Source organism: Bidens hawaiensis, unplaced genomic scaffold, assembly GCF_021521415.1.
Source record: "Bidens hawaiensis isolate Kalapana, Puna unplaced genomic scaffold, B.hawaiensis_p1.1 tig00016126_1, whole genome shotgun sequence".
NCBI lineage: Eukaryota > Viridiplantae > Streptophyta > Magnoliopsida > Asterales > Asteraceae > Bidens > Bidens hawaiensis.
The window spans coordinates 305316-331188 of NW_027492469.1; the positions used below are offsets into that span (position 1 = coordinate 305316).

The 25873-nt window shown below is 33.7% G+C and overlaps 3 protein-coding genes across 4 annotated transcripts; all 3 read right to left on the reverse strand.

The window, feature by feature from the left end:
* Nucleotides 1-13777: 13777 nt before the first annotated feature.
* LOC143550704 (uncharacterized) lies at nucleotides 13778-14182 on the reverse strand. The gene has a single exon (XM_077041310.1). The coding sequence runs from the start codon at nucleotides 14180-14182 to the stop codon at nucleotides 13778-13780; it is 405 nt and encodes a 134-aa protein (XP_076897425.1).
* Nucleotides 14183-17904: 3722 nt separating this feature from the next.
* Nucleotides 17905-21153, reverse strand: LOC143550690 (sucrose-phosphatase 2-like). Of its 2 annotated transcripts, XM_077041299.1 has the most exons (8): nucleotides 21055-21153; nucleotides 20522-20602; nucleotides 20143-20442; nucleotides 19754-20050; nucleotides 19381-19665; nucleotides 19109-19295; nucleotides 18975-19021; nucleotides 17905-18184 (listed from the first exon to the last, which is right to left on the reverse strand). In XM_077041299.1, the coding sequence occupies exons 2-8, from the start codon at nucleotides 20579-20581 to the stop codon at nucleotides 18092-18094; spliced, it is 1269 nt and encodes a 422-aa protein (XP_076897414.1). In that variant the 5' UTR covers nucleotides 20582-20602; nucleotides 21055-21153; the 3' UTR covers nucleotides 17905-18091. The 2 variants fall into 2 exon arrangements, with proteins under 2 accessions (XP_076897414.1, XP_076897413.1); XM_077041298.1 differs by lacking the exon at nucleotides 21055-21153 and having other exon boundaries at nucleotides 20522-20626.
* A 1963-nt stretch (nucleotides 21154-23116) lies between these two features.
* LOC143550691 (myosin-binding protein 7-like) lies at nucleotides 23117-25398 on the reverse strand. Its single transcript, XM_077041300.1, has 4 exons — nucleotides 24014-25398; nucleotides 23877-23920; nucleotides 23256-23780; nucleotides 23117-23216 (listed from the first exon to the last, which is right to left on the reverse strand). The coding sequence occupies exons 1-3, from the start codon at nucleotides 25151-25153 to the stop codon at nucleotides 23669-23671; spliced, it is 1296 nt and encodes a 431-aa protein (XP_076897415.1). The 5' UTR covers nucleotides 25154-25398; the 3' UTR covers nucleotides 23117-23216; nucleotides 23256-23668.
* Between the last annotated feature and the right edge of the window lie 475 nt (nucleotides 25399-25873).

The window sequence follows — 25873 nt, forward strand, 5'->3', positions numbered from 1 at the left end:
AACCTAGTTAATTAATTAAACAAGTTTTTTTTAAGATTGAGTTAGTTAAAATTCGGCCTGAGTCAAGCTTTGAAGGGAAGTTTTCAAGTGGCTAGTGAGTGTCTTGGCTCGGTTATACACTATGTATAATTAATTAAACAAGTTTATCTTGTATATGTTTATTATAAAAACTAATTAATAAATTCAAAAATTATTACGAGTTTAAGTCAACACCAAACAGTTAACCCGTTTATAACCTTAAATACAATTTGTACATTTACATATAGTATCCTCAAGAAAATATTCATAATAAAAATATAGTTTAATGATCAAATACAAATACTTCTTAACATTAAAACAAGGTGAACTCATTTGTTGTTATTATAAGTATTTGCTGTTATTTTTTTTCGTATTTGCTGATTTACGATTGTGCGACGTTATAAGTATTTGTTGATTGTATTTTGTTGTTATTATTAGGTTATTATTTTATTTTATTTTATTTTTTGCTTTACATCTATTTGCTTTCATTATAAAATATTGTTTATGTGGATTAGTATTGTTTCATACGTTTTCATGTTTGGTAGATTGATATTGTTTCATACATTCTCATTTAGTCATGTTAAGATTATTTTGTACATTAACTCTCCCATTAAAAAATGTATATGTAATCGTATAATACCGTCTTGATTCAATTTATTATAGTGTATAAATCAACTTAAAAATGTATCTGCTTCAATTTTTTTTAGTGTGTCATGTTATCTTTAAAAAAAATATGGTTCCACTATTAAAATAATTTATATAATTACTTGAATTTAATTTAGAAATCAAAGGAGGAAATCGCATAGTGAATTAGGTGTGGTTACCTAAAAGATCTATAAACCATAAAGTAGTAAACCGAGTGATACATAATAAAAAGAGAGGGGTTTAGTAGAAGTGAGTAAGAGTAGGAAAATGATTTGCTAACTCGACAATTAATTCTTCACCAACCCTGTCAAAACTACATCACTTAATAATTCACTAAATAATGAACAAATATATATATATATGCAATGCATTGTTTCTCGTTGATATACCGTTTTGTGCATTTAATAAAATAAAAATACAGCCATTGTAAAATGGCATGTGAGTCATGATACTTTATTTATTTATTTTTATCAAATTGTCTAATTGAAACTTGATATTCGATTAACAAAGTGGTGCATCACTAACATGTTGGTTGACACTTATTTATATTTTTCACAACCCCGGCAAATCGATGGATTGGTTAAAGCGGGTTTGTGCCAAAATGAATTGATTAACAAAACAAGTATTGAGTTAATATGGATTCAGAAAAATTCCTTTGGGCCAAAACAGTTCGTTGTAAAAAACTAAAAACCGGTTAATGTCGCAACTAACACTGACTAAACGGACGTGTGCTGAATTGAGTCATAACATGTTACCCGCGATATATATTAATTAATGACGGTTAGCTACAATAAAAGATGTGGTGTATGTGGTTGCAGTGAATGACAGCAGTTGTTTCAACGATGAAAGTGGCGGTACTGGCAATGATGGTATAGGTGATAGTGAGGTCGTGATAGTATCGATGACCAAAATGAAAGTCTTTGCTCAATTGCCCCCACCCTCTTTAAGTGAACTTAAAGAGAACGAAATAACACACTTTAAAGCTTTACTAGCCACTTGATCAAGTTTCATTACTAACATCTATGGTCTCTAGACTTCAAAAACTACATATTCCAAAGTTGTTAACTAAGGTTCTCAACAGTACTTCATACACATGCAAATGTCTTGTTAACCTTTGAAAAATGTCTTGTTAACCTTTGAAAAATGTCTAGCTATCGTACATAAAAAATATATAAATATACTTTAAAAATATAACAATTAATGAAAATAAATCCATTGGCCATATTTTAATACTTTATATAATATACTAAAAAATAGAATGTTATATCATGCATATTTCGCATTGATGGGAAGGGTCAAGTGTGTGTAAATAAGTACAGGAGTTACAAATATATGAAGGATGATCTACACCATTATGCTTATGATAGTATGTTAATGTTAGATCCAAATCTTAACTTTCCCTGTATTGGAGATCTCACGTATTAATTGGTCTACTAGCTTTTAATATATTTTGTAATCAATTACTCAACACGTACTTATTTTAAGAGCGTTTGGAACGCCCCCCCCCCCCCCCCTTAAATGCCCCAACCCGAGTGAGTTTTATTAAGACAGGATGTTAACTGTGCACATTTGATTTTGACAGTCCAGACATGATTAATTCAAAAACACCATCAAAGAAAAAATTACAATTATGAAAAACTTCTTTGAATAAAGTTTCGAACATATGACCTTAAGAACCCAAATCTTAACCACCACCTCATACCATTAAACAAGAATATCAGTGGCAATCAATACATATTAATATATACCAATGGAATTTAAGTAAATTCATTTAATATGAATTAATTTTGAGGATGTGTACAAAAGTAAAGCAACTTCGACCCCATGTAGCAGGTGAAAAAATAAAATTAAAAATAAAAATTGTGCGAGTAATTAGTTTAGCAATCCTTATCTTCAACTGCTTTGATGTTGTGTTCTTTACCTTTGTGCAAAGCAAAACCGTCCTTCACTTTCTTTCCTACTTTCTTATTCTTATTTCACATAAGATCGAGTAATCACTAAGTCACGCATTTCTTCATATAACATATTCATTTCATTTCATTTCATTTACTTTCATTTTATTATAGTTTCTAGACTCTAATTAACTTCTAATGCACACAATCTATTAAAAAAGACCGCGCACTTGTATAAAATATGATGTATTTGGGATGGTTACTTACAAACGGCTAAAAATGTGAACTTGTAAGTTAAATTTAGCCTATTTGAAACACCTGTCATATTTTGATTGACCTGGACTTAGTTTTCACTATTATCATTGCCCAAAACGTGACGGCTAAGGCTTAGCCCTTTAGCCGGCTTGTCACTCGTGGCACAATCTAGTTATTTCAAAAAAGAATGTCTAGAAAATAAATAGGTTAGGAGTCATTTGTTTATGAGAAAAACTTCAAAAAAGGGTCAAGCACGTTTGTGTTTGGTAATTTTATTAAGTTTACCCTTAATTTTGTTTTCTTTCAACAAATTTTTACTTCCACTTAACACTAATAAAAATTTACACGTTTTCTAAGGTTTGACCTCGAACATCTTCTTTGAAAATCATATGCCTCTATCAAATGTGAGGTAGTCTCACGTATTTTTTTTATGGTCAGTTAGTTTTGTACCCGTCGCATTGCGGCAAGACATCAACGTACTTTCGGTTGGTATGTGCAGTAAAAACCTGATTATTGCGGTAGCGAATTGATGCAAATTTTCTTTAACGTTGGTTAATTACTCTTGTTACAGTATTCGGGTCAGTTGCGTTTTAGACATTAAAACGGTGAGTTGATACGAATTTGATCAGTTTCGTATATGTTTCTTTCTATATCAAGACTAAAAAAAAGCAAATAATATACATATTTAAAGCAAAAAGCATTAAATATCGGTGGCCTTGCGGTGCCGACCACCGATAGTTATCTATATACGAGTTCAGTTGGTTTCGGTTACTTTTGTTATGGTACCGGAGCTAAAAAATAAAAAAATATATATAAAAAAGTGAGATGAACCAATGGGGTAGCGTTGGTTGGAAAACTTAGACGTTGATAAATACCCAAGCGTTTTGGTCCCGGGTGTTGAGGCTGTTAGTCTATGCGAATTTGGTCGATTTCCGTTATGTTTGTTATGCTACCGGAATTAAAAAAAGGAAAAAAACAAAAAAAATGCCAGTACGGTGCCGCCTGCCAAGTGGTTCAGTCAGCACTTAGCGGCACCAAACTTGTTAATCTACCTATTCTAATAAAGTAAAATAAATGTGGACACTTGTCATGTTCTGGTTAATTCTCACAATTTTTTTCCTCCAAAACTAATATACCCTAATACATGTAACTAAATTTTATCCCCCATATTACGGGGGTTGTTTTACATTATTCTTTTTTAATATTTATATATGTATATTTGGATTTTAATTTTATTTATTGTAAAAAAGTTAATAATTAATATACTTGAGATTTGATGATTAAATGGTTTCACAAAAAAATGATATGTTATAATCCGGTTTAAAAGCTATATGGGTTTGGTGATACCCATTACCCGTTTATTTTCTTTATTATAAAATTTTTTCTTAATTATAAATAATATTTTTTTTTAATAAAATAGGATATTAATTTTTAGTATATTCCTATTTTATAGGATTTTCATATCAACTATTTGACGAGATTATTTTTTAATATAATGAGATTTTATAGCCCGTTTAAGAACTATCTGGGTTTGGTGAGACCTTTACCCGTGAACTCAGATCAAATGCGTGAGAAGCCTTCATTTACAAATAAAACAATCTGATGGCTTGAGAGAATGGTCATTTTACATTTTTCGTTTTTTAATATTTATTATTTGGATTTTAATTTTCTTTATTGTAAGAAAGTTAATAATATACTTAGGGTTTGATGATGAAAGGGTTTCATAAATAAATGATATGTTATAACCCGTTTAAAAGGTATCTGGATTTGGTGACCCATGACCCACTTATGTTTTTTACTATAAAAATGTTTATTAATTATAAATAATATCCTTTTCTTTTTAAATTGATTATTAAATTGTAGTACATCTCTATTTTATAGGATTTTCATATCAAATAATTGGTAAGATTAATTTTTAATTTAATGAGATGTTATAACCCGTTTAAGAGCTATTTGGTTTTGGTAAGACCCATGCCCATGAATTTTGGTTAAATCAATGAGAGAACTCCATTTACAAATCAAACAATCTGGTGGCTTCCATAAAAGGGGGGAGCGACCACATCGCGACACGTAGGATTTTAGGGTCTTTGTTTATATATATTATAGATAAATCAATACTTATTCACTTTCCTTTTACACTATATTTATGTAATATCTATATATTATTATAAATATAAATGTTAACATATTATTTTACTACATATTTCAAAATACTTGGTGAATTTCAAAAAACAATAACAAATCATGTTTATCAAATGAAAATTGTTTTGGATTTTTTATGAAACTTAAATTTGATATTATGGGTCAAAAGTTGGTAAATAGATTATTTGGTACAAGTTAACTACATTTAGGTCAAAATTTGTTACGGGTCAAAAATGAAAATTTTGAGTATTTTTAGAAGTTTGAAAATGCAAAATATATTTATCGTCGAATTTGTTATGGGTTCACAGTGTTGACTTTAAAATGTCAAAAGTATGAAAGTTAGAATTTTAAACATGATTCGAGTTTCAAATTTATTTTTAAGGACATTTTTTATAATAATCAAAAGGTTTATAATTTGGCAAACTGACTATTTTTCCCTCAACTATTAAAATGTAAGAAAATATTGCGAACACTTTCGACATACCACCCCCATGCCTATTAATGCTTCTAACTTTTATCACTTTTGAAATATTTATGTCTACATTAATTTTTCCTTCAATGGTGATCAGAACGTTATGTGGAAAGCATGTCATGGAAACTATGCTCAAATGAAACAAAATATTCACAAAATTGGATGAGTTAACATGTTATTTTTTATGTTGTCATTATTACAAAGTCGAGAAGCCCTCTGAAACTTATCAAAATCTTTTTCATAGTGTAGCTCAGAAAAACATAGCTCTTAGAGAATATCCATTGTTACAATTTAATGTTCTATTTTCCTTTAATAAGTGGTAAATTGATAAATATATCAATAAAGGTAACGTTCCTTTTGTATTTAGACTGAGTGGTTAGAACTACTATTGTATAAGAAGCTTTCTTTCCGAAATTGGTTCATAACCAAAAGTCTTTCAATTATACATGTATGGCACCGAGAATGAATTTTTCAACAGAAAGAAATATTCTCGAGTACGTTTTTGCACGAGCATTTTTTTATTAAGTTCATTTAAAAAATTAATTTTGGGATATAAATAAAATCAATTTATGTATACATTGTATAGATACAAGCATAGACGTGATATATTTTTTTCATATACGCTATGTAATTATTTGTTTTATTTATAATTTTATAATTTGAATTGTCCCGTGTGTGATACGGACTCTAAAACTAGTTATTATATATAATAATTATTCAATTATTTTTGTATAATATGTAGTAGCTTATTACCTATGCAGTTAACTCGGCCGATATATCGTTGATATATCACCGATATATCGTTTATCGGACCCGTGGCAAGATATCGGTGCAAAATATCGGTCATAATATCGATGCCGATATTATCAGCGATAATGACCGATATATCGCTGATAATTTGCTTCAATAATATCGGTTGTATCATCGATTTTCTCGGTTTGGGCCATTTTTATGTTTTTACTTACATGATTCATGGAAATAGCTTCAATTTACACTACGAGGTGGTAGTTCATGATAAGATATCGACTTTTTGGAGATTTCTGACGTCAATTCCGGCGCCGGCGCTACCAATTTTGCCGGAAATGATGAACTATGAAGGCCTGAAGGGAATGGTGCCATAATAAAGGTTGAAGAAGGAACAAGGAAGTGACGGCTGTAAGTTTAGTTTTTTAGGTTTAAACAAATTAATTTTCACATTTTGCTTAAAAGCCTAAAAGGTGTAAAATCAGGTTGTGTGTTATAACAATTAACTACTCTATCTTTACTAATTTACATTTTGGTTTTTAAACTTATAAATTATGTATAAAAGTTATAAAATTAACATCATATGCATATACAATATATGTACATATAAATTTATGCATGATATTGAATAACCGATATCTCACCACGAAAAACGATATATCATGTACCGGTTCTTGACCGATATCTGATATTTTTATCGCATTAACTGCTTAGCTTATAACTTATAATATTTTAGTGCACTCTTTAATAAATTTGGTTCAAAGTAATAGAGCTACAAGACAAAAAGCACGTGTAATTAACCTCAAACTAGAAAGCTAATAATAAAATAATAAGTTTGTATTACAATCAAACAGCGGCGGATTCACGAAGCTTCGGAGTTTTGCAGAATGACGGTTGGCTTTAAGCCAAGCCACATAAGCCGAGTAAAGAACCAGCTTGTTTAGCTGGAAGGCAGACTGTCATTGTCGTCATATTGTTTTATTCTTTTTTGTTTGTTTTTTCATTTTGGTTCCTTTAAAGGTTTAATTTTATTTCGATTTACGTCAACCTTTTGTTTCCGCTCAGTTACTGGAATTTATTGGCGGCAAAAATAGATATAATTTTTAAGAAAATCATCAATAACCGGGACTGGCAAAGTAGCAAATGGGTCGGGTCGGGTGGGTATTGAACACCTGCCATAATGAATTCGGGTCAGAACTGGGTTAGGATAAAAACAAATCGATTAAAAAGGATATTTTTGATTTTGGTTGAAATGGGGCCGATTTATGCGTTATACTTGTACAAACATCTGGTTACGCTTGTAAAAGTAGCCTTCTAAGGCCGACTACTCCCTGAGTACTCGTTACAAGGTATGTCGTTGAGGGTTGTTTATTTAATTCCGCCTAGTTACTAAGAATCAATTAAATGTGGTCAAACTCAGACAGAATCACATCTAGTCGGTGAACTTGGACCGATTTTGACTTTAAAAAAATAAAACATAACTCGTATTTATTTAATATTAAAGAATAAATATCATTTTTTTTACTTAATAACTAACAAATTTTAAAATATTAATTATTTTAAATTGTATTTCTCTTATTTATATTGATATTCACCTATTTTGTTATTAATATTAGTAAACTTATGATATTTGGCATATATATAATATCTAAAAATTAATTTTCTTTATATTTACCATGTCCGAGTACTCCGAGTACACCCAACTCCCCAGTCAGCCATCTAGGGTCCGCTTAGCGACTTTTACAACCTTGATTACGCGTTAAGAAAATGAGGTATATACGTGAAAATGAATCGGATAGCTTAAAGTAAAGTATATACGCTAAAAAGAAAATATAGAAACGTGACATATTATTGGGTGTACAAGTTCTTTTTGGAATGGGACACATTTTATTTGTTTTTATGTACAAGTATAAACAAAAAAGAAAAGAACTTATGCTGAACTTGTATATTCGAAATATTTTGATGATGTAAGAACATAAAAATAATTATGTAAAATAATTGTGTTGTGTGATTATGAGATAAGTTTTGTTGGACATGAACGTTGAGATATATATATATATATATATATATATATATATATATATATATATCTATCTGAAGATGATAATTCGCAAAATTTTCTCTTAAATTTTTTCATCTTGTCATGATAGATTATACAACCAAAATCCAAAACCGATATTACAATCAAACTTCGGTTATAAACTTGAAAGAATGGTAGTGAGCAAGCAAATTAAATCATATCTTGGATTGAATAAAAAAAACCATAACAAAAACAAAACAAACTGAGCTTAAAGTTGGACACAACATCTTATTGCCTCCTGTGATCACATCTCGCCTATGTCATTGCTTGTAAGATGCGATCGCCGGATCAATGCGGGTTCCAAAATCAAGCATGAGACCCAGGGTCATCCCTAAGAATCCTCCAAAATCCCGGGGCGGGTAGGGCGAGCAACAAAAGAAAAAAGAGGGATTTTGTTAAAATATATATATATTTATTTGAAAATAATAATAAAATCTTTGGGCTCTTGAACAGTCACCCACCTTGCGCCTCCTTCAAGCTGGTGCTGATGAGACCGAAACAATGTAACCCATGAAAAAAACAAAACAAAACAACTATGAATGGGTGATGGTGTGGGGTGCATTTTTTGCATAAATAACGAAAGATATGGAATCCAAGAAAATAGGACAGCTCTCCTAGGGAAATCAATTGTCAACACACATTACGTGTAACCATAACTATTGTAATACTTTTGTTATTTAGCATTTTGAAGACAATTATTACTTTCATTATCTTCTTATTTCGTGTTTAACTAATAATAATCATTATTTAAAACCAAAAAAAGAAAATCATATATAAATATAGTGATGCAGTTATCAGCAGAGAAAGGAAATGGTTGCTTCTCAAGTTGGGATCTAAAACAAGTGACTGATACATTCTTTTCTTTCATCCTATGATTAAAGTCCCACTCCTATGCTCTGCCCACATGTGTTTCCCAATATTACGGAGACAATATATTTGTCCTTTTAATACCAATAAAACAGAATATTGGTCCACTGCATGTGTTTTTCTAGTTGCTCTCTTGGACGATAAGCCTGATCTCTCTCTAATGATGCACAATACCAGCCTCATCCGACCATTTATCGTCTTAAGTAGCTGGCCTTTCTTAATTTGTCATCAACAAGGTGTGTGGGTTCACGCGTTGGCCTGTGACAAGCACCACAGGGATATATAGTGAAACAAATTATTTAACATCTCAAATGAACACCTTTTGTTTTAATTAGTGGATATAATATACTTTTGAATTAAAATTTCGGATGTCTGCTTCACAAAACAATGCTAATAACATCCTTTATATTCGCATATAGTCTGTGTTGAAATATACGTTTCACGATGTGACAATTCGCTAATACCCTCTATGTTCGTATAGTTCGTGTTGATACATTATTCTTGCTTGAATTGTTTTCCTTGTTATTATTATTTTCATTGGTAAATGGATTGGGTTTATGCCTTTATGGATTGGGCTAAGGATAAGATGCTGTTGGATATGGATGGATTGTGCTTGTGAAGATGCTGGGCTCAGAAGCTGTTGGGCTTGGGAGCCCGTATTGAAGCCCGACTCATGACTTTAGGGAGAAAAGTTGAGAAAGATTATAAGGCACTTTTTACGAACATTTTAGTTGAATGTTTTAGATTCCACAACTATTAGAGTTTTAGTGTGATGAGATGAATCCTAGTTAAAATATATTGGTTTTTATTAATCATAATTATTATCTTTTGAGCGTTATTGATTCTAACTAAGGAACTAAGGAATTGACTGCTAACGGTTCCAACTTTTTAATGTATTTGTTCCCAACAGTCCGCGACTAACAGAAATCTAACGCCGTTACTTGCAGGTCGCCAAATAAATAATTTTGGCCGGAAAAGTCACGTATTGCCTGTAAACTCAACCTGAACCCCACCACCGCCATCGCCACCACCACCAACTGACTCACGACCAACCAACCACCACAATCGATTTCGACAATGGTTCTAGGGTTCTGACGACCTCAATAATTGAGATTTTACTATAAAAAAGGTTCCTAAAAGGTCTAATATAAGGTTACAAAGATGTTTGGTATGAAAATGTTGAGTTTTCTAGAAAAAATGGGACTTTCCGGCCAAAAACGCTTTTTCGGCGACCTTCAAGTAACGGCGTTAGGATTCTAGTTGGGACCGACAACGACTAAAGATGATAATTGGGATTAATAAAAATCAATACACTTTTAACCGTTAACAAGTTGTGTTTTCCGCAACGCTTAGTTTTAACACAACTCGTAACATGAATGTGACACGTTTAAATAAACATGTCAATCAAATACTAACAATCATAAACATGTTTAATAAGTGAGTTGCACAACATGACATGTTTAATACGATTGAATATAAACAACTCAAAATATGCCACATTTAACACAATTACTAACACGACACGCTTAACGTTATAAATTAGTATAATTGAGAACTTTGGTGCCACAATGTTTTAGGTAAGACTTTGAGTATTTATTTAATTAGTTTCAAGAGTCATTCAAATTGTTGAGTTGGTTTGATTGTTGATGGAAAGCTTCCAAAGTCTTATCCCCATTGAATGCCCAGGTTCAAGTCCTCTTTGAGTAGCAACTTTCCTTATTTTTTTTGGCTTTTTTTTAAGTTATCCATCTATGTATTGATTGTTGTATCAGGCTTTTATAATTATGCTTTATTTGTTTATTTTTTTTAAATATGACAAAAATATTTTTTAGGTTTAATTTTCATACACCTAATGAACCTAATTGATACCGAAGAAATTCGCATCGAGTCGTCGCCGTAACGCCAACGTTTTTGTCTTAATAATGATAACTTGACGTAACTAGTTTTTAGGTATAGTTCCGAAACATAACAAACATAGATGATACCGACCAAATGCAACGGCTATGTTTTATCGACCGAATAAACGTTGTTTTACATATGTAAAATTTTGTATCATATGTTATTCGGGTATCACTACTATTTAGGTGTTTACTAATTTGTGTTTTGGGGTTAATGTATTCATGGGTACGAACCTAGCTAATACCAACAAAATTCGTGTGTCAATCGCCGCAACGCGGCGGGTCGCTACCTAGTTGTTAATAAACAATAAGATGCATCTAAGACGAAGACGATATAGTAGTATTTGAAAAAACTGTCAATCCACCATAGTTGTTTAGGGAAAAGAAACTTATTTAGGATGTATTCAGTTATTTATAAAATTACAAGTTCACATTGTTTTGATAAATAGGCCTTATATGCATCATGCCAGCATGTTAACTCATTTAACATGATTAGTTAAACGTATTATCCATGTCATGAAATTATTAGACGGGTTGAACCCGTTTAAACCTTTTTTTTTTAATATGTCATTAGTGTGTTCACACTTTATTAACCGAACTAAATTAGTTTCTTGTCAAGCCATGTCATGTCTTGCTGTGATGCTATCCATTGTGTAATAAATTAGCAGCTCTTTCGTTAGACCTACAGGTGCACAAAAACCCGAATATGGAACCGGACTCAAAAAAAAAAAAAAACAGCACCGGTTTTTTTATAGCCGGGTTTTTACTACCGACCCTACCCGTAATGTATGGATAGGGTATGCATTTTGTACCAAACCCTGAACTCAGAACCAGACCCGATTTGTACCCCGTAATAATCCGGAATCAGACCCGATTTGGACCCCGTAACACTACTTCTCTAGTTAGACCCGATTTGTGCATTCTAGGGACACCCACCCCTTTTTGCTAAAAAAAAACCCATAAATACGTCCCATATAGGGCTCTATACAGGGCGTATAGGGTCCCGTATAACCCCCCGTATAGCCCTATACGGGTGTTTAGGACCCTGTATAGCCCCCGTACAACACTATATGGGGCGTATATGGGGGGGGGGGGTGCCTGGGTATTCCTAGTCAGGGCTGTTTACGAGCTGAGCCGAACCGAGCGAAGGCTTGCTCGTTGCTTGGCTCGTTTACAACCAAACCGAACGGCTGAAATTCGAACCGAGCGAAAAACGAAATGTGCCAAAATCGAATCGAGCATTTTTCGATCGAACATCGAGCGATTTCGAGCATTATTTATTTCTTTTTCACTTTAAAATTTTCAATAAGAAACAAGTTTGAATGCTGTAAATAATATATTTTGTAAACAAATTAGTAGTTTTTAGACAAACATATGATAGATTGTAAATTTTTAGAAGAAAAAAGTTTGAAGTGAGATATAATGAGCATGTAAAAAAACTTTTAGTATTCTGAAAAGTGAAAACTTGAATTAAACTATAAATTTGACGGAATAGGAAAAATTTAAAAGGGTTTAAAAATTGTATAATTATATTTAATGTGCGTTGTCTATATATTTATATATTTGCTTATATATAATTATATATAAAAATAAAAATATTCGAGCTGAACCGAACCGAACCGAACTTTGCTCGTTGCTTGGCTCGTTTACAAACCGAACCGAGCAGAGCGGCTTGCTTACAATCGAGCAAAAAAACGAGCGAGCATTTTCCGAACAGTTTTCAAGCGAACAGCAAACGAATTCGAGTAACGAGCGGTTTGGACGGCCCTATTCTTACTAGAACCTTTTTTAATCTGGGTAGAACAATGATAATCCCGCCAAACAAATGGGCCTGGGGCTTTAATGTTTGGGTTATAAAAGTTTTGACCACTCCTTCTGCCTTGGAACATCCCACGTGAGTAGCAGTTAAAATTAGGCTGGTGGTGTCAGTCTCAGGTGCCTGCCTGAAAGATAAATAGTAAAACAGGGACCACAAATTTATCTACTCTTTCAGTACTTGCTACAGTATCTAATTTTGCAACTTTTTTAACATAAAATTCTTTTTTCCAACTTAAGCCCATGACCTCCTCATAAAACTACAGTAGACTTTTGTTACATAACTTCATATTAAACTATCACCTCTCAACTTTTTGGTTCAAAATGAGTTTAATACCCAGAAAATTCGTTGCGTTTGCACTATAAATATTTATAATTTCATTACATATAGAAAATTAAAATATAATTTTACCATACGGTATGTATGAAAATTTAAAACATATAATGGAATTGAGACAACTCCACGAGAAAGTACAAAGGACCATTCGAATTGTAAAAAGGATCTTTAACATTATTACTCACAATACAACCAAATTGTACTAATTCTTGTTCACCCATACAAAAAAAACTTCGGTTCCAATTAGTTACTGTTAAAAAAATATAATTATTACAACTTATATGGAATAAAACGCTGTTTATATTTATATACCGTTACAACAGAAAAAAAATGCAACGGTTTAATAGTGAGATTACCAAACATCATATTATTTTCACATTGAGCTACACAAAAAATATAATTAAAAAATATCTCGTTTTCTTAAACATACACAAAAACAACCCAAATTCCGACTTCACCCCTTTCCACTCCTACAAATCAAAAGACACATCGAGTGCAATAAGGGTAAATCTATACATTTCAACGTCGTTTAGTCGTTTTCAATTCTTTTAAAAGACAAATTTCTTTTACTTCCCGAAACTTGAACCCTCTTTCAAAGGGTCATTTACCCGTTCAGTTGACCCGTTGAGAGAGACTTCTAAAGAACCCCGTCCCGTAAAACTTATCCCACATCTCATTCTCCAACTCGATAAAATCGTCATCGGATTCCATCGATTTCGTCATGAACCGCTCCGCCGTCGCGTCATGTACAACTCCATTTGCCGCACCTACGCCGCCTTGGCCGGTTTCGATCAACATCCCTTTCTTAATAAGCTGCCGACGCCGCTTCTTATTAACCGCCTTTCGGTACAACCCAGCCGGGACTTTGTACACGGCCAACACAATGAAATGAACCACCGTGCATGGGAAACAACACACCACGGCTGCGCATTCGGCCGTGGTGCCTCCAGCCACCTCGGCTAGGCGATGTCGTGATAAACTCTCGTCTGGTTCTAAGAGAAACTCGCGGCGTTCCATCGTACACGATCTAATGTTTTGTCATTACACGATGGATTTGGGGGATTTGATAGACATGTTATTCGGGTATCCGTCGTCGGGATGAATTTGGTTTGAGTAAAATCACGACGACGGATCAATTAGAGTTTGATGAAATGTTTTTTTTTTGGTTGGATTGATTGAAAAGATATAAATATAAGTATGAAGAAATGGAAGGTTGATGTAAATTTGATGTGCTAAATTGTAGGAAAACTATTGTATCTAACTGTAAAAATGCCGGAATCAAATGCGAGTATATATTGATTCATTTTCTCATCATGTCTTGCCTCTAGAAGTACGATGTATTATTATACAAGCTAGACAAAGGGTGACTAGACAATGGGCCACGTTAATTGGTGTTTGTGTGTGTGAAAGTGAAACGAGGGATGCAGTAACAGTTAAATATGTATTATACAACTAGCTTTTGAACCCTTTTCAACCTGTGTATTTCACGGGATTTGTCAAATGGCCAAAATTTAGGTATTTAATCATACGTAATTTAAGGATTTTCTTTTGAATTTATAGATTAATTTTAATATAATCACACTCATTTCAAATGTTACATATTTAAATTTTACATTTTTTTAAGATTGAAATAATGTTTTAGATGACATAAAATCAATTATTGGTACATAAACATATTAAATATGTTTTATATGATCAATACGAATGTAAGTTAAATAGTGTTTACAAATTGTAAGATTATAAATATTGTATTTATTAAACGAAATTTAAAGTACGCACATAACTAAGTATCTATTATAAACATAGGTCACTAATTATTATACGATAATGGTTCGTAAATCATTATTTAAATAATTTAATAATTCTCTGTTTGATTTTAAACTTATATAGATATTCATTAATGGTTTATATGTTTTTTTTAGAAATTATGATCAAATTTTCTATATTCTAAAAGTAAAATTAGATGCAATGGGGTTGGTAAAAGTAATTAAATTACATTAAATACTTTTTTTTTATATGGCCATATGGGTTACAACTAATGGGTCATACCAATAAAACCATGACCCATAGATAACATGAATTAAGGAGAGTGAAGATTAGAAAATATGAGGAAAATTAAAGTCAAGATTGAATGTGATTGAGACACATCATCATCATTATTTTTATTTATTAGTATAGCTAGATTTTCGGTTCAATCATTTCGATTGCTATGCTCAACCAAACCAAAACAAACATTTTTATATTTTTATTAAGGAATTTCTAAGATATGACATTTGTTGAGGATTTTAATGTCGTCAAGTTACTTTGAGTAATCAAGTTTTACTTGTAGACCAAATGAAAAACCATAACGCAGATTGGTATTAGTTATGAGATGCATACGCACATTTGTCCAGGATTTTTGTGATTTCGGTAATACGGAACCTCTATGTCTTGGATATCATCAGAGGGTTCTTAGAAGCGGACTAGAGAACCTGTATGATTTTGGTACCCTTAAGGGCGGGGGTCAGAGGGCACTGCCGATATGGCAGGACCCTGACAAGGTCAAGCTTAGTGGAGGGACAGTGCCCCTAGATGGTAGCAACCATATGCTGTGGTGGCATCTTAGAAGTTTGATAGCTACTATGTTTAATTACTACCCAAAAGGTTTACGAGTATCAATGTAACCATCATTTCTAGACCTCAACTGTCATAATTGTTGGTGAAACATCACGACACTTAACACTAATCGGTGTGTTGGTTCAACACCTATGCAAATAAATCATTTTGGCTAATTTTCAAGACATTAAATTCATATTTCAAATTTTCATAGAAAAGAACTTTTGTTTTCTAATATATACTTATTGCCCTATTTGATTATCGATCTCGTGTATGTATAAGCCAAAAACATTAATCTGAAAGTGAACTTTACACGATATCTGGATTCTTTTGAGAACAATAAATCGACAATTTCAAAGTCATCCACGATTACTCGACGCAATTGCAAATCATTTTATGAATATTGTATAAAACCAATTGAATCCACCAAAAAATTAAGTTATGGAGAAAGTCTTGAGTCTATTTGCGTTCGGCTTGAATTTATTCATTTAATTTCATGTATCAAAATCATTGCTAATGTCCATGAATTCATATTAAATATGCAGCAGATCTAGAGCCATCAAACTCAAATAAAAAAAGAAAAAATACGTATAAATTAAATCTCAATACATGAAAACAATAAATTGCTAGGAATAATTAATAGAAGCAGGTTCCGGTATACCGCGGGTGAAGAAGATAACCTGAGGAATGTGATTGATCAATTAATGAATCAATAATCATGTGGCTGTGAAATAGAAGACTGGCTTGAGAGCAAGGTGGAGTAGCATGAAGAAAGCGCATGATAGTGAGATGAAGGCCATCACGTACACCACTCGCAGAGCCATCGATCGACGTAACTTTAACTTAATTAGTAATTTCAGATCCAGATCGATCGATATCCACACTAGCTTCTTTTATTTTAATTATGAAAAGTTAAGCTTGTGACGCATGAGAATACTGGGTAGTCGATGTGGCTGTCTTTCTATTGAGTTAGCCATACACGTGCCATTCTCCTGATCTATCGGATAGCAATAGCATTGGATCAGATCTAAGCGTCACCTGCCTTCACACATACTCTTCTTAACCTTCTTCACCTTCACGTTTCGCCAATGGATGCATTTGTGGATTTTTGGTATTATAACGTCTTATAACTGTATTAATTAAAAGGTTATATACATTAATAACTAAAATTGAAAGAAGATAACAATTAACATCATGGTGAGTTGGTCTTGAACCCAGTTCAAACGAAAGGCACAAGGGGAAAGCACCGAAAGGGGAACACTCCTATAGCCTAGGACACGCGCTCCTGAATGGATGCCTCCAAATACAGTATGAGAGAAGGTACAAGCCAGGATCACCGGAAATGTGCAGGAAAAGGCACCAGTAGGGCGAGGCCACCTACACAACCAGTACGTGCAAAGCCACTACAGTTGACATGTATAGAAGACAATACTACCAAGCAGCTGTAAAGGAGACATCCCAGTATTCCCTCGACACGTTCAACAAGCACTCTCCACTGATACACGCTGTCAATTTATTTTACAGGCGTGAAGGGTTCGTATTTTTCATATGTATATTCTTTACAGTAACAAAACCAAGTTGAAATGATCCTCCCTTCCTCTCTATCCCGTAAGAAGCTCCACGCCATCACTATAAGCCAATGCACCCATCCGTGTCGCTGACATTGTCTAACCTAAATACGATAACTTTTTTATGTTATACAATTATAATCACACTCCGATTTAACTATTCTAGTTTACTAAATCATTTTTCGTCGTTGATTTTTGAGACACCTGACTCTATTCAGATTTTTTATATTATACAAATTAAGAAATCAAATACAAGACTAACGGGCAACGGTTCCTTCAAAATGAAGAATCAAATACTCTTATATTCATCTGAATTTAGCACATTCATTATCTCTAAGACGTTTAGAGCACCCTGATATGGGATGACAGAAAACTTGGGCTAATTTTGAGCGATTGGACTGGGACTAATTTGAACTATTTTAGCAGGCTTTAATATGGAGATGTTATGACTTCCAGTTTTAATACTTTATTGCCTGAAACTGATACAAAACTCCGACCCAAAAATTATCCGATCCCTACATGTTATTTACTTAAGTTACACATTCCATAACCAAAATGTGTGTAACCCTATAAACTAGATAATTCGTGATTTTTATGCATTCAAGTCTACATTTTGAAAACATGCCCTTAATCAATCTGAAAATGTATACAAATATCATATTGAATCAAGTACATTATAACAAACCAGCTATAAATATTCAACTTACTACATTACCTTCATTATAACTCCAAAACACCTCAAAGGCGAGCACACCAAACAACCTTAAAGAAACCAATTCTTGTCATCACTCGCTGATCCATCTATCCATGTCTGGTGCACATGAACCCACTTGAGCCCTTGTGACGGTTCCACATCCTGCAAGAAACAATACATCAAGAAACACTATCAAGGGGTGTCAATCGTGTCAGGTTGGCGGGTTAGCAGGCTGAGATTCTTCAACCCTAACCCAACCCAAGTATTTATGCGTGTCGTGTCGACCCATTTAAATTTGTGTCGCGTTCGGGTCAACCCATTTTACGTTCATTTACGAATATGAGTAATACCTAGTGAGTTAGTAATAAATTAAGCAATTAATTACTCTTATTCATATAAACCACATTAATATTTTGTGATAGATCTAATTGTTTTTGTGTATTTATATCTCATTTCCAATTAACAAACTTAGGTTCACATATTTAGCTCAAGATAAGAACAAACGAATGAAAATAATCAGAGAATAGAGAGTTATAACTAATAAAATAAAAATGTTGGAAGTAAAAAGTAGATAAAAGTAATTTAAAAAGAAATTAGTTTTAGTTTTAAAAGTTAGCTTCTAACTTTTAAGTATTTAACTTTTAAAAGAAATTAGTATTTAACTTTAAAATTTAAAACTTCTTATCTCTAAAATCAGAATATTAACTTCTCAGAAGTTCTTAAACGGTTTATCAGGTCAACCCACTTTTTAACAGGTTCGGGTTGACGCGTTTTTTAAACGAGTCGGGTTCGAGTTGACCCATTTATGAAAACGGGTCGTGTCAGCTGACCCAAAACCTATGTTTTTTCGTGTCGGGTTTGTGTCAGGTTTCGGGTCGTGTCAGGAATTGACACCCCTATATCATGCTTTATTACAACAATACCCATAAAAACATCCTTAACAAAACATTACCTTTGAACTAAGTACAGCAGTAGTATAGCATCCCTGTTGCTCTTCACCTACATTGTTCAACCCAATGTTATACACTTCAAGTTTCATAAACTAACTCTCAGTTTCCATTTTATAAATTATAAACATTTTCTTACCCGTTTGTTCCAACTTCTTGAACTTGACAAGCCACGTGTCTGAATCAATTTTAGTAGGGAAAACCTGGTCAACCCAAACTCGGTATTGTTTCCCCTTTTGGTCTCCGTAGCTGCCGTTTAGCTTACCAATGACATCATCAAACGATTGCTCTATGCCAAATGGATTAACATATACGCCAGCAGGAGACTGAATAAACATAAATGCTAATAAAAAAACATGACTAAAAGCCAATAACAAATACATAGCTAAAAGACAAATACGATGAACATACGCAAACAGCTTTCAGATGGTTCAAATAACTTTCTGGAACTTCTGCATGTCGCCACCTCTCAAGAAACAAGTAAAACTTCACCACTTCATACGCAGGGTCAAAATGGTCCAACTTAGCATCTAAAAGATCGGGTACATCTCTAGGCGATGTATTCGGGCCCAGATTAAAGTGACCGATTGCTTGTATGATCCCAGCTGCACACCTTTCATCTGCGTGTATGATTTTAGGGTTATTTTTGGCATTTTCAGCATGCCACTGCAAAAGTTCTTCCTGTGCATTCTTGACCTGCATGAACAAAAGTTATAAGATATAAACTCACTTTTCATACAAAATATCATGATGATGGATAAACAGACAGGTCAAAGTCAACAACCATGACACCGTGCACATCTGGGATGGTGAATAGTTCAGCATCATTCCCAGAATCACCACACGCAAGGGTATTTTGTGGTAATTTCCCCTCAGCCTTCAACTTTTTATGCAAATAAGCAAGAGCTTGACCTTTTCCCCCACCTTGAGGTAATATATCCAAATCCATCCCACCACTGTAAATTATTTTCACATCTAATCCTCGTTTGACCAAACTTTCAGAAAGACTTTTCATTATTTCTTGAGCCTTCTCTTTCTTAACATAAAAGCTAGCCTTGTGAGGACGTTGCTCGGTTTCAGACTGCATTTTAACAAATTACCAAGATCAAAAGAGTGAAATCCCCATATTACCCTTTTAAACTGGTTAACGTCAAATTCGACGTGGAACAATACCTGAAGAGTGAGCTCAGAAAACTTGCATGTTTCCTCTGTGACTATCTTCTTATCCCATTTATGATTCAAAAAGTCGACCCAACCTTCATCAGGAACCATTGCATTACCATACGTTATCTCGGTTCCAACCGACATAATCGTGATGTCAGGGGTTAGCATGGGCTTTTCTTTCCTCAACTGCTTGTATAAAGTCGGTGATCGTCCCGTTGAAAACACCAGTAACGAATCATGACGGTATTTAGCTTCCCACAAGGCATTAAACCTTAGTATAGAAAGGTTTTCAGGATCATGATGATCAACCTACAATAATACAATACATCTCATTTATTGAATATATTACATAATTAAAATATAATAGAGGCTAAAACAGTTCTTTTACCATAGTATGGTCGAGATCCGAGACGATCATGAGGCGCGCAGAACTCTTGAGTCGGTCCATGGTTTTCTCTGTTACTTAACCCTATCAACCATAAATTCACCACAATCATTACTTTAAAAATTGATTCATAAATCGTATCAGGGGCGAAGGACAGTGGTGGACCCGCCCCGCCACTTTTGTAAATTTACCCGTTTTTGTCCAAAAATTCTGACACTTTTGTAGTATCAATAAAGAAAAGTAGTAAAAGCAAGTACACAATATATGAAATGAATCATATCCAGTAATACTTTAAAAGCAATAGAGATGGAATCGGTAAACCTAATTTAATTAATTTTCACAATTGATGAAATGGGTGACGATAAATCAAAGGGATTCTTTGTAAAAAATAATAATTTAGGGATAATTTGTTCAAATATGTTGCTAATCAGATGAATCTGAAGCAGTAACAGGCACTGGAATCGAAAAGTTGTGTGTAGGGATTAAACAATTGACATGAAATTGAATGGTTTTGGGAGATTACTTTACTTACCCACCGGAAAATTGAATTGAATAAATGAATGACGGCGTCTTGTTCTTGTTTGAGATATGAAAGCATCGGATCCCACTTATTTGGTTTGGCGCTTCATATCATACCCAACAAAACAAAAGCATAACCAACGAATATTACATTACATTATTATTATTATTATTATTATTATTATTATGTCATAAAAACAATTTATCTTTTCTACAATACGTGTCGAATTATTTATTCAAAACTTTATTCGGTATTGGAATCTTAATTATATTAATAATGTTTTATTTTTCAATATGTTTGTTTGGTAGTTACTTTGGGAATTTCTCTATTAACTATTTGAATTATCTGAGGGTAGTGTGTCACTTTCAAACTGAAATTAATTGGTGGTTCATCAGATACTTAATCGGAGAAAATTCAGACGGGATTAGAACTTAAAACAAATTCACAACAAGCAACAGACTTGTGCATAAATGAAATGTCGCGAAGATTGGATTTTATCTTAGTATATTACACAAATCAAAATTTTGATACCAGGATGTCTCTATGGAATATGGATTGAAGCCTTATTATTCAAAGTGAATACATGAATAATATACACACAAGTTTACATACTTGTATGTTCTAATTTACCCATGATCTAACGGTCTAGTGGTATGGTGTCCCACCTTTCAAAATAGAGGTTATGGGTTCAAATCCTTGCAAGTGCAAGGTTATGGTGATTTTGATGGAAATAGATTTATTGTTCAGAAAAATATGTTCTTATTTGACACTGTATTTTTACTAGCCTGGTGTTCTATTCTAATCCTTCATAAGCATGTCGAATGCAAGTCTCAGCTTCTTGAAATGACTAAACTTCATGCTCGTAGTTCTTTTTCTCTTGCACCTGCCTGTGCAATTTTCAAGACGATTATTAAGAAGTTAGACTTTAATCTCCTTAACTTGCAAGTTTGAATACATATCTTGGGATGATGTTAATGTGTTCCAATCTTTAAATATTAACCATTCCACATTGACTTCAGCACCTGATGCCAACTTGTGCACAAGATCTTTACTTAACCCTTCGGTTAAATGATCTACCAAATTATGTTGACTTCTCACAAACTCCACAAATATCGAAGCATGCATGATAAGCTCACGAATCATGTTGTGTCTAACACTTAAAGTGTCTAGACGTTCCATTGTACACTTGAGTGTAAGCCTTAGTCAAGGTAGCTTCACTATCACACATGATAGATTATTAGATTAGGTTAATGCCACAAACTCTGATTTCCTTGTTGAGTTAGTAATGCAAGTTTGTTTCTTTGATGCACAAGCTAAGGCACCTCCCCCAAGTCAGAATACCCATCCACTTGTCTTTCATATTAGTATTCCAACTTGGTAAGTGTGCAGTTTCCATGTCTGATGTGGATAACAGTCCCAAGTCCTTGTTGGCGTTCAGTGGCAATAACAATGTGCATGAGCTATATGATTTTCTGCTTAACTATTGGTGTCCATTATGATGTTCCATTCTTGTATTCACCAGTACCATTTGAAAATGCTTCGCTTTCTGCACTGGAGGTTTGCAAAGTTTTTTTTCTTTATCGTTTCTTAAATAAGTAAAATTTCAGGTCATAGATTTTTTAGATTTATATTCAGGTCAGGAGAACTGATCACTTGCTTAATTCACAAGAAACTTCTACTACAAGTGACTCGAATCAGGCCAGGTTCAGATTCCACTTCCTGTTACAGTATAGAAATCAATGATACTTATCTTCAACCATGGATTGTAAAAAGCATATGTGATGCATTGAAGGCTAATGACAGTAATTTTGAGGCAAGGTACACTGGCACACAATATTTTATCCAATAAATGATAAATTCGCAGGGCTTTGATGTTGGTTATATTATTGATGGAAACTATGATTTGGTTGTTTTGCAGTTTTGTGACTGATCCCATATCAGTTGGTTTAAACGCTGTTCTAGACATTTTCTGCCAGAAGTTTGATGAAAAAGCTGAAGATTATGCAAGTTTGCTTGAAAAGCATTCATCATTTGGCATCACGAATGCAGTTTTTCCCCTCGCTAAAATATTCTGATAAAGTCTTTCACAGCTTCTCTTTCACCGGTTTGATCTGAACTCTGAGAGCAATTTTTGTATATTGATTAGGATCTGTAATACCTCCTCATGTATTTTTGAAACTGGCAAACCATAATGACATATGGACATGTTTCTTTAACATGTAAATCTGGCATCTTTATAAATGTTAGTTCACGAAATAGAAAAACCAAGATTGTAAACCCTAAACATCCGTCGAGATGTATATACCTGTTTTATTGAATGCATAAAAATTGCAAAGCAACTGTGATGTTCAAACAAAAAAACTTTCATATCCACAGGATCATATATATACAAACAGATTTCCAAATTACATTCAAGCTATATTCAAGAAAACCTTACAAACCAACACTTTCATGACTATATATGTATGTGTGTATCAACAGTTTCTTCAATCAGAAAACCAATCCAATTTCAGCAAATAAAAAACAATAACACTTCACCCAGAATAAAGTAGTTGGAAATTTCTTATTTAAAATCTAAAATCAAACATGTGATGCAGAAACCTGGACCAGGTAACGATGTGTGTTCGAGATCAATATTTCAAGAATCGTGTTCTTGAAAGACATCTCCATTGCCCCATCTGTGGTCCCTTGTTTACAAGCATTCGCAGACCCGCATTATTGACTGTCATGCCAAACGTGTATCTAGAAAAATAAAAATAAAAAAGCTTTAATTTTGATTTTTGATCGACGAAAACTTGCAGCCTAAGTAAACAAAAATAACTAACATGATTAACTTACTTGCTTTGACTTGCTCTCCTCCAAAAAAGAAATGAAACGATCCACTGTCCAAATGGGCCCAAGTTAAAATAATATAACTAGTTTTATAAACATCCAAAATAAGCACACCATAACCACCAATATAATTTGCCTATTACCTTAAACAGCAAGATGAACGAAAAGTTCCCAAACATAGATCGTTTCTTGACAGGCATCCTGTTTGGTTGAGGAGACATGTCTTTATACAAATGCTGAGCTATCTCCTTCAACAATACCAATTGTGCTTTCTCGGTCCTCATAGAAATTAGAGCCTGCTTCATTGACTCCCTGTCCGCTTCCAGTGCATGAAGCCTCGCATACAGATTCTTCACCTCTGTATCACCAATGCTGTGAGTAACATCAGCATCATCTTTAACCTTTGTCACATTATAAACGGAATCAACTGTATATACCCTGTCACTCATGTCATCGCCAAATTCTGATGCATTATCACCATCCGAAGATGACTTCTTTGGTGAATTACCGAAAATAACCTTCTCCTTCACTGGACTGTGTTCAAAACCTCCCTCCAATTCACTGATTCTTTCTTCAATAGCTTTCAAAGAACATGGAGATTCATCAAATGCATGCTTCTCTATATCAACTATTTCACCATCAAGATCCCGGTCAGCATGATGTTCAATCAAATTGCATTTTAGTGGAGGGTAATTGTATGCAGGCAACTCAAAGTTGTTCCCGCTATAATTCTCTCCCTCTGCTTCGGCTTCCGTCAGCCCATAACTCATCATCCTGTGTTTATACGCATGTACTTCAAAAGTCAAAGCTTCTATCGCTTGTTCTTTTTGGTACAACAAATCCTCCAACGCCATAATTTCCTCCTGATCATGAGCCATCTTTTCCTCCGAAAACCGTTTAAACTGGCGCGCCTCCATCTGCACTTCCGACTTCTCACTCTGCAACCTTAAAATCATCGACATCGCTTCATTCGCAGCCGACGACGCAGCATTTCTCTCTTCATCCAACTCAACCGACAAATCCTGAATAGTTTCCTGTTGCCTGTTCACCATCTCCCGTAACGCAATACACTCGTTTCCAATATCAACACGAGCCACACCAGAATCCGAAAGCCCGGGTATGAACAACGCATAATCATCGTCGTCGTCACGTTCATCAAGCTTTCGCTTCACCGACCGGATCCAGAACCCGTTACCATCAAGCTTTGCAGAACAACAGTCACATCCACAATCACACCATTTGACCACCGCTCCCACCGGCTGCTGTTCACTCTCGGTTTCCATATTCACAATTTTTCATTCAATCTTTCAACAGATCAATAACTTTTCAATGCTAAATAATCGTTTTGGATGCACAATTTCCCCCTACCAATCAATCACCTAATCCTAAAGTAGACGAAAGAATACTCTGTAATAACCGAAACTATTGAAACCTAAAGCAATCACCAATCGAGATAGCAAGTACGTTTCTAAGTGCAAACTTATGTGACAACTTGATGAAACCGAAAGGCCGTAATAATAACATACACCTGGACCTAATTGCTGGCAATTACGTTACTTATCACTACAAACTCATGATGAAACCATAATAGTGCTGTAATTGCATATACTCCGATAAATTGGTGACCTAATTGATGGAAATCACGTTACCGGATTTGAAGCGGAAAACACGGGCCGATGTAATTGACTCAGTCCATGTGGGAAGATAATTGTGAATTTTTGCCCCCAAATTATTTTATTGTGATGAATCGTGGGATAATTGGGGGGTTGAAGGAAGATGAAGGGATTTGGAGCCCTAGAATTTTAATTTGGGTGTTTCTTATTATCGAAATAAATATTTTTTTAGATATTTTTTTAATATATAGTGAGAGAAAATGAAGAACATATCCATGAAAAGTAGTTGTGTGTGGCCATATTCTGATATTTTGTTCGTGGGTTAGCTGTCGGAACTTACAACTAACTTTTCTTTATGACTTAGGGGGTGTTTGTTTTTTCTTCAAACAT